The following is an 8,902-nucleotide window of genomic DNA, read 5'->3' on the forward strand; positions in this document are numbered from 1 at the left end:
GTGCCTTCAGCCTCTTGTTCTCCGTCTCCGTGTTCTCGAGCTGAGACTCACGTAGGCGGACCAGCTCCTCCAGGTAGCCCTTTACAACAGATACTGCGCTGAATTATAAAGTCAGATTTTCTATGGATTCAACTGACAAATATAACGGAATATTTTTTGTTTTTGTAAACTGCTGTAATCGTCAGATTAGCGCTGGCAGTTTACGCCGCCTGTTATCGAACAGGCTGTGCTCCTCTTGCTAGCTCCTGGAGCTAGCTAGCCTGTGTTCGTTAGTAATTTTCTTTTGCTAAATAAATGTAATAATTATTGAATAGTGAATATAAGTGAAAAAATATATTTTAAAAGTTGATGTATATTTATGGTTTTTTCTAGCCTTGTCTGTGGGTTTGCAAAGGGAGTTAGCAGCTAGAAGCTAATGCTGAACTCCTGGACCCCTGCTCTAAGGTAACTAAGGATACTACTAGAAAAGATGCTACAGTTGTACTGTAATATCCGGACTATAAGTCGCTACTTTTTTCACACATAGCGTAAACAATGATAGGGCTACTTTATGGATTTTTAAGGGCTAACGAAGTTCATACCGATAGCAATCAAAGACTTTTCTGGTAGGCTACTGTGTGTCATACTGGTAGCGTATGTCTGTCTGTCTGTCTGTGAATGGCAGTTAGATTATTCAGATGCGCTCAATAGTCCGAACATTACGGTAGATTGTAAGACATATAAAGCCAACCTTCTGAGCGTTCACGATCTTGAACCTCTGCTCCATCTTGCGACACTTTGTGCTCCAGCTTTCGTCATCCGTGACCAGGGGAATGTAGGGATGTTCGGGAATGCTGTCATCGCTGGCACTGCTGTTAACGCTGCGGCAATCCTCCTCATCACTCAGGTAATCATAACTACGGCCGGGCAAATGGGATTGGATAGCGTCAAACAAGGCAACTTTTGGTATTTAGTGTGAACCCAATATCATTTTAGTGTGTGATGAAAAAGCACTAGTTTGAATGTTGTAAATGCAAACCTTTGTGTGAATTTCAAGTATGGCGTGTAATCGATTACTGCAGGGGATTTTCCATCTAAGGGCTCGCCCTTCAGACAGAAACTGTAGAAATAAATCAACCAGGATGAATAAAATCAAATAAATACATTTTGAAAAAAAAATATTTGAATGAAAAATACTGATGCGTGAGTTATTTCAAATCACCTAAAGTCAATAGCCCCGAGACCTATGAGCATCCCCGTGAGGACTGTGGCTTCTTCTCTCAACATGATGGCACCTTCTGCATAGAACCTCCTGTGGCCCAGAGACGAGAGTCAAGTGGTGATACAATTTTTAAACACACCTCTGTGGGTGAGCGTCTCTCACCTGGTTGTCCTGCTGTCCCTCAGAGCAGTAGCTATGTATTCAGACAGTCTCTTCTCCATCAGGGCCACTCTTATCCAGGCGCGACCCTGTGAATCCCAGCAGTGTAAGTGATTGCTCAGGATTTACTTCAATGCATTTCAATGACGCTGACCTACACGGTACACATCGGTCTGTCTGCGTTTCACGGTTACGTCGCCCTCATCTCCCATAAATATATCAAGAAAGTCTTGTTCCATTATTCCAATGATCGGCGTTAAAACTCACCACCTAGTTAACACAGGAACTACTGTAGTTGGCGAGTGGACCCGACAATATACCATCACGCGAAGCTGTACGTGGAAGACGACGTATATTTACATTTACTGTTTGTAAACCATACATTTGCTACATTTGCTTTTGGGAACTTTTTGCCCTTCGTTATGGCTCCCAGGCATAAGTCAGACTCCCCATTGTTTTTCATGTCCTAGTATATGTGAGTGACATAGGTACCAAGTACAGTATGTGAGTCCCGACTTATCATCGTATAGTAACCTCACGGTAGGATTTTTGTGTTTTCTTTAACGATGATGACGGTACGTTGGACTTGCCTTGGCTCGCGAGCTGCTGATGTTCTCCATGCTCTCGATGCTGCTGATGCAGCTGTTGGGGACTTTTGCACAGGCCACACGGACATAGTCCCAGTAACTTCGATGACCGTCGAACCAGCTGCTGGATCCTGAGGAGGAAACACCAAACGAGCATACGTTACACACAAGGATTCCACGAGCGGCATATATGGAATCTCAGGGTTTCCTCTGTCTTTGGATGTATTAGGGGACATATTATGCAAAACTGACTTTGTTAGTCAACATATTAATCACTTAAACCCTACAGTTAACCCATGTGTTATTTAGACGTAGACATCTGAAAGACCTAGGGATGGCTCGATACAACTTTTTCATGTACAACACCAATACCAAAGCTGCAACTTGGACATTTGGGCTTAGGTATCGGATCGAGACGAGCTAAAGTTCCTTTTTAGATGTTCAATCCGGACATTTTGATATTGATAGGGATCAAGCCATCTCTAGTTGTATCCACAGATACATTAGAATCTCAGGTAAAAGTTCATTTAAAATATTTCTACCACTGGCAAACATTGTTAAAACAGGTAAACAGCTGTGACATTAGCAATAACCACCGTAGTGTTTCAGAAGATTGTGTCATGATATTTACCAATTTACCAAAGACATTTACCAATGTATTTATTTTGGTGTGTATCTATATGCTGTGTTTCGGTGCAGTCGGCCGTCGTGTGTTTCACTGACGTCTCCATTACCTTTAAAACGATGGCTTAGGATGTGCTCAAGGATTGCTGCAAAATTGATGAACTCCTCAGACGAATCATCAATTGGCTCAGCGGTGTATTTTTCTAAAAGGGTCTTAATGGAGAACCTATGTGAGGAGAACAAATGAACACAGGTTTTGGAAAGTTCATTCATTCATTCATTCATAGCAGTGTTTGTCACAACCCCACGTGGGTCGCCTAGAAATTGATCAAATACAAATCATTTTGTCACATTTAAATAAAAACAGCATAGTGGAGAAAATGAAATGCAATAAAGACAAGTGATTCAAACTCCATAAATGTATAATAGGAACTGTTTTTGTTTTACTTTCTCCCGAGATCCCGTTCTGTATTTTTAGTGTTGATAGTGCTGCATGAATTCCCCAAAGAGAATTTTTTACAGCATATAAGAGTTGATGATGCACTCCAGCCTCCTACAGTGAGTCAGAACTTAAATAAAGCAGCAGTGTTCCTTGTAAGAAAACATTGCCCAACATTAAGAAAAAGACACGTTTCTATCACTGTACTGAAGCAGGTGTTTAGTTACTGGCTGCTCTTCCGTGTTATTCTGGTGTGTAACTATGCATTTAGTTAAATGACAGTCGGCATTTGTGTTTATACAGTGATTTTCAAACAGCGTTTTATGTCCATTTTATTTCTATGTATACTATTAAGTATAAAAAGTAACCGCCGAACAAGTTTAATGAGACAATTTGACTGTATGTGCTGTACGAGACAATGACACATTGATGAGTCAGCGTTGTTCTGAACGCGTTCCACCATTTCCGTTGACCCACATGAGAGCCACATACTAGAAACGGAGACGGGTGCGGTGCATTGTCATTATTTACAAAGCTTACTTTTAAAGTTTGCATAGTCAATGCAGAAAAATATTAAACAAAAATAGAAAGTAACATGTAGCAAATGGGTATCAGCTGACCTATTTAGTAATTAGCACCCCCGAGAACCAGCCATATTCTTACCAGCTCTCTTACTGAGCTCTGTACTAGGGAAAAATAAATATTTACTTGTTTAAACATATGGCACCTCATACAACACTTAACAAAAAAATGTCAATAAAATGAAATGAAATGAAATTCCGCCTGTGCCTTTAACACAATGGTAATACAACACTTAACAAAAAAAAGGTTTGTCAATAAAACTAAATTAAATTAAATTCCGCCTGTGCCTTTAACACAATGTTTTTTCAGAACACAAGTCACCAGGCCAGCAGCTTCACAGCCCTTTGTTCTAAAGGGAACAATGTCTCATTCAGCTACTCCAGGACAAGAACTGTCCTGTCATCCTTACAACAGGCACAAGCCCTAAGTTGCAGACGCACCTTGCAAGCACTAGCCGTGTCAGTGATGTTCTCACATCACTGCCTCCCAGCATCCTGGCAAATGCAAATGTCAACATTTGAATTCCATGCTATAATGCTATATTTTTCGATTCATGCAGAGTTCTGTTGAATGAAGTGCCGATTTATTTTCTATTTTCAAATGAATGATTTGTTTGTAATTAAATCCTACCGACAGTGTTGGCCAACCACACAGGCACAAATGTACACGCATTACCTGTATTTAGGTATGTTAGCCAAAATACTATTGAGCTCTACAGTAAAACTTCTTCCCAGTAGCGTCGCTGAGCCTAATCAAGACGTATGAAGGGCCTCACTGCTCACACGCTCTGCATGAGTCCCCGGGGAGCCAGCTAGTCCTTGCCATGGGAAGGTTGTCGTCATAGCGACCACACATTATTACAGAGTGAAAAATAAATGGCGAGGACAATTTGGTTTCAGGACTACTTCTCAAAGTAACTGTTGTGTTTTTATGAACAATTTATATAAAGAGTTAAATAGGTTAGACATTGGGCCCAATCCACTGCAGAGAAAGTGGACTTTTTTTAAAATCCTCATAAAGGTCAAAGGGAGGTTAGTTTTAACTTGAGCTGAGATTGTCAGTTATTTGCATGGCAACCCATGGGAAACCCATGTCTTTAACTAAATATAATATAGATTGCTGCTACATGATAACATTATACGTATTGCACTGTTGCACATTACACATTATGAAGATTTACATTACAATATTGCTACTATTATATTGCTTTGTCCTTTATACAATTAGACATAATATTTTTATTCCTACTACATTAGTGGTAAAATACAATTCTATATTTTTAATTATTACATATATTATTAATACATAAAATAAAAAAATAAAAAAATATTATATATCCAATTATTTCACGCGAGTAAATTCAAATGTGTAACAACTTTGACCTGGTACATGGAGCAGCTGTTGAGGAGGGTTCTCAAATATGGAGCCCACTGTTGAGTACAATTCTGGTCACCATCCCAAATTAGGGATGAAAAGATGAAAACTTTTAAAGAATAAAATGATAAATAAATAAAATAAAATAGAATAGAAAAGTGTGCAAAGAACTCTTGAAAATGTCGAGTTTACAGTTCAGAATAAAAGCTAAATTGAATTGAAAAGATAGTAAATGTACATAAACAATCCTAAAACTACTAACTAAACATTGTCAACATCACCAGGCGTCTACTGACCCACTACCTGTCGGTCACAACGTGTGACTCATATCCGCCTTTCAAATCAAATTTTAACAGTTTGACTGTTTCTTCAAAAGTGATAATAATTAATACATCTTATATTAAATAATTTTGTACAAAACATAAAATTAATACCTAAGAACATGTTAAAAATAGTTTAAGGGTCGTTAAATTTCGCATAGTCTAATATACGTACAAAATCCCAAAAGGGCCGAACACTTCCGGTCTTTTCTAATTGAAAGGGCTATGGGTGGCTCCGTTCATTTCCTTTACTCAGTCTATGACAGTCTCACTACACTGACTTACTGATAGTATGACGTCAGTGCAGATGTCATACAATGACGTGCTTTTAACATGTTAAAATAAATGTTATTTTTAAAAAAAACCAACAGTTTCTACCAATTATACTAAATGTTTAGGAAGAAACACAGCACGCACACACACACACACATACACATATTACTGGACTGGCTCTCTCTCTGCAGACGGTGATGAGGTTATTTCGCTCCACCGCTACGTTCCTGAACGACGCCTTTTTCTGGACATCACCCATGGCCATCGCTGACTGCACACAGCTGGGCTCCATCCAGCAGAGGGAGGAGAAAGAGGAAAGAGGAGAGAAGGAGACAGCCCTGTTATCGCAGGACTCCTCCCTGTCCGAAAACACTGCTCCTCCTCATTCGCTCCTGGATGCTACCGCATGCTATCATTAGAAGACAGCAGCTACGGTCACAGCGACACACGGAACACCCCTGTCCTGGTTCTATTGTGACGAACATAGATCTCGCTCTCTCTCTCCCTCCCTCACCTCCCTCCCGCCCTCCTTTACCAATTCGTGACGTCACTGTCTGCTTACTTGCGACGACAAATCAACCTCCAGCAGCAAATTTATATTAATCCATGACTATGCACTTTATTTACCAGTGAAACTCTCGCAGTTGGGTTTACTCGCCATTTGTAGTACACCTGTTTTAATCAACAGAATAACAAAATGTGTTAATGAACTAAACAGTATAGGAAAACGTTAATTTTAGACATCACAGCGGTGGCAAAATTTCTCTTCTTTTTTACTGTAACTTGAGTTTTTTTGTCCTTCGCTATGTTCAATTGTCTAATGTGAAGACACACACACATATATACTGCATATATGTCTTTCATATATATATAGTTGTGTGTGTATGTATGTATACATATATGTCTTATATATGTATATAGTTGTGTGTGTATGTATGTATATATACGCAACAGTGCTCCCAGACGCATTCGTAATTCGGAGTTTCGTAATCCTTCTGTAACCAATCAGTACGGTTTGCAACAACAAGGCGGCAGACATTAATTGGCACTGACAAGTGGCGGGATTCTGCCTAATTACCGATAGTGTACATATTTCCGCTGGCGCCTTTCCATATTATTACGCCAAACATTTTTACTGAGAAAAATAGTGACGTGTTCAATTCATCAATTAGCTTGTAGCAACGTTTTATATATTGCATTTACTCAGCTCTCAATATTCAACCAAGCTAGAATCCTACACCATGGCCTGTGCCTAAAAGCCTGTGTGAGTCTGTAAGAGTATTACATTATAAGGATGAACAAGCATTTTGGGTGATATCATCGATGCAACATCACTTCCCTCATTAGACTAGAGCTTTTCCCATCCTACTCCCCCTCTCACTCCCACGTATATGTCTCCCATTGGGATGTCAGTCACCAATGTTTGCCCTAATGAAGTGACAGCTGGTCACCAAACAACTGCTGGTTGGGGGATTCAGAGCCTTTGTTCTATGGCTGAGGTGTCAACGGTAATGTGTATTTATGTCTGTTTTAGCAAGATAACAAATGGTCAATGTAGTCCAGAAAGAAAAAAAAATAATTAACCAATCGTATCTAAGTGTGCTATTTTAAATGTCTCCCGAATATCTTAGACTTATACTATGCTGTGGTTTTTTTTGTTTGTTTTACATCTTTTTTACAACAAAGGTAAAGTGTTTCACAGGTGTTTTTATTTGTGACAAATCCAAATGATGAAATTCGTTTATTTTTAAATACATTTTAAATGTATCTTAACTTATTTTTTAAATATAATTATAATTAATAAAGAATAAAAAAAAATACTGTATGTTATGTTTTTTGACCTTTTGTGTTCAAGCTCCTACTAAATATCCAAACGGATAAACACTTTGTATATGCGTTTAACATTTACAGTTGTTAATTACATCATGTTTATGATGATCTAGAGATGTGATTAATTTGTCATAATAAAGTCAGACATGACATGTTGTTCCAGAGAAAACGTTGCTCGTTGAATTGAATTGAAATTAATTAATAGTGCAAGACAATAATATTTAATATAATTTAATATAATATAAATTCAGTATGTGTGAAGTATCGATAATATCGAGGCATCCAAAAAAAATAGTTGATTACTTGTTAACACAATGCAGTTATTTATGTGAGCCGTCGCCCTCTCTTGGCCTCTGGAGGCATTGCGCATGTAGGTCAAATAATTTTTTTTTTCATTTAATTGCTGAAAGTAAAAATATTTACTATACTAAACTAAATGTCACTAAATTTTATGTCCTGTCACTTTCACTATAAACACATATTAATCATAAATAAAGTAGTTTAGTTGATTTGGTTAAACGGGAAACAAGACTTTTGTGATTTTAGTTTTTTGTTGTTTTTTTTGTGCTTCATGAAGATAGTCAGCAAGACCTTTGTGATTTTAGTTTTTTTTTTTTTTGTGCTTCATGAAGATAGTCAGAAACAACATTAATTTTCCTCCGTAATTGTATGTCTACAGGCACAATTACTTGCCTGTTAATCCTGTGGAAACCTGTGTGGTGCGAGGCCTGAGAGGAGTGTGTGAAATTCTGCATGTTGTATAGAAGGCACTCGGGTCAAAAGTGACATGGTGGAAAGAGCTGATGTTGACCCAAAAGGGACGGTGCGTCTGCGTCTCAGCCCTTCAGAGGCTAGCAGACTGATAAATAGGTCTGGGCTGACAGCAGCAGACATTTACTTTGACTGAAACATCGAGCCTGTCCGTAATGTCCGGTCAAAAGAATTGAAACATGTAAGGTCTGAAAATAAAAGCCCTCTCTGTACACATCATTTTCACAAAATACATAAAAAACTGTAATGTACAATGACAAAATAAACATATAGTGATCACTAAAAAAAACAAAATGTTTGTCTATGTAATGAATTGAAATGAATGTGGTCAATTTTATTTTATTTTTTTCAAAAAATGTTGTCATGATGTTTCATAAACTTTTTTTTTTTTTTGGTTTACACGGTTAAGACAAACCCAAGTTTGACCGCCTCCTTGTTTGTGACTTTTTCAAAAATTGTTCATGTTTATGTTTCTGCCTAAACGTGTTGAGTTTTTTTGGTTTACGGGGTTAAGACAAACCTAGTTTGACCGGCTCCTTGTTAGTGCCATTTTCAAACTTTGTTCGTGTTTATGTTTCTGCCTAAACGTGTTGATAAAGGTGTATTTCACATATGTGGCATATGTTATTTATAGTAAAAAAGAACATTGAAAAAGTTACAAAAAAAAACAGGTTTCCCTATTTCCCTATATGACTACTCAAAGTACTCTTCACTACTGACTTTGACCTCTCCCTCGCAAACC

At 38.0% G+C, this 8,902-nt stretch overlaps 1 protein-coding gene across 1 annotated transcript in view; it reads right to left on the minus strand.

Annotated features, from left to right (window-relative positions):
• The window catches only part of LOC103381601 (RUN domain-containing protein 3A-like), an 8,641-nt gene extending 2,453 nt beyond the window's left edge, over nucleotides 1-6,188 (minus strand). The window contains 9 exon segments of the mRNA XM_025057985.1: nucleotides 1-4; nucleotides 7-79; nucleotides 731-896; nucleotides 1,019-1,099; nucleotides 1,202-1,291; nucleotides 1,364-1,449; nucleotides 1,951-2,078; nucleotides 2,682-2,799; nucleotides 5,747-6,188. The exon segment at nucleotides 1-4 is cut by the window's left edge and continues 78 nt beyond it. Coding sequence (XP_024913753.1) covers nucleotides 1-4; nucleotides 7-79; nucleotides 731-896; nucleotides 1,019-1,099; nucleotides 1,202-1,291; nucleotides 1,364-1,449; nucleotides 1,951-2,078; nucleotides 2,682-2,799; nucleotides 5,747-5,851 — 851 coding nt within the window. The 5' untranslated portion in view covers nucleotides 5,852-6,188.
• Between the last annotated feature and the right edge of the window lie 2,714 nt (nucleotides 6,189-8,902).

Source organism: Cynoglossus semilaevis, chromosome 8 (genome assembly GCF_000523025.1).
Source record: "Cynoglossus semilaevis isolate Cse_v1.0 chromosome 8, Cse_v1.0, whole genome shotgun sequence".
Classification (NCBI taxonomy): Eukaryota; Metazoa; Chordata; class Actinopteri; order Pleuronectiformes; family Cynoglossidae; genus Cynoglossus; species Cynoglossus semilaevis.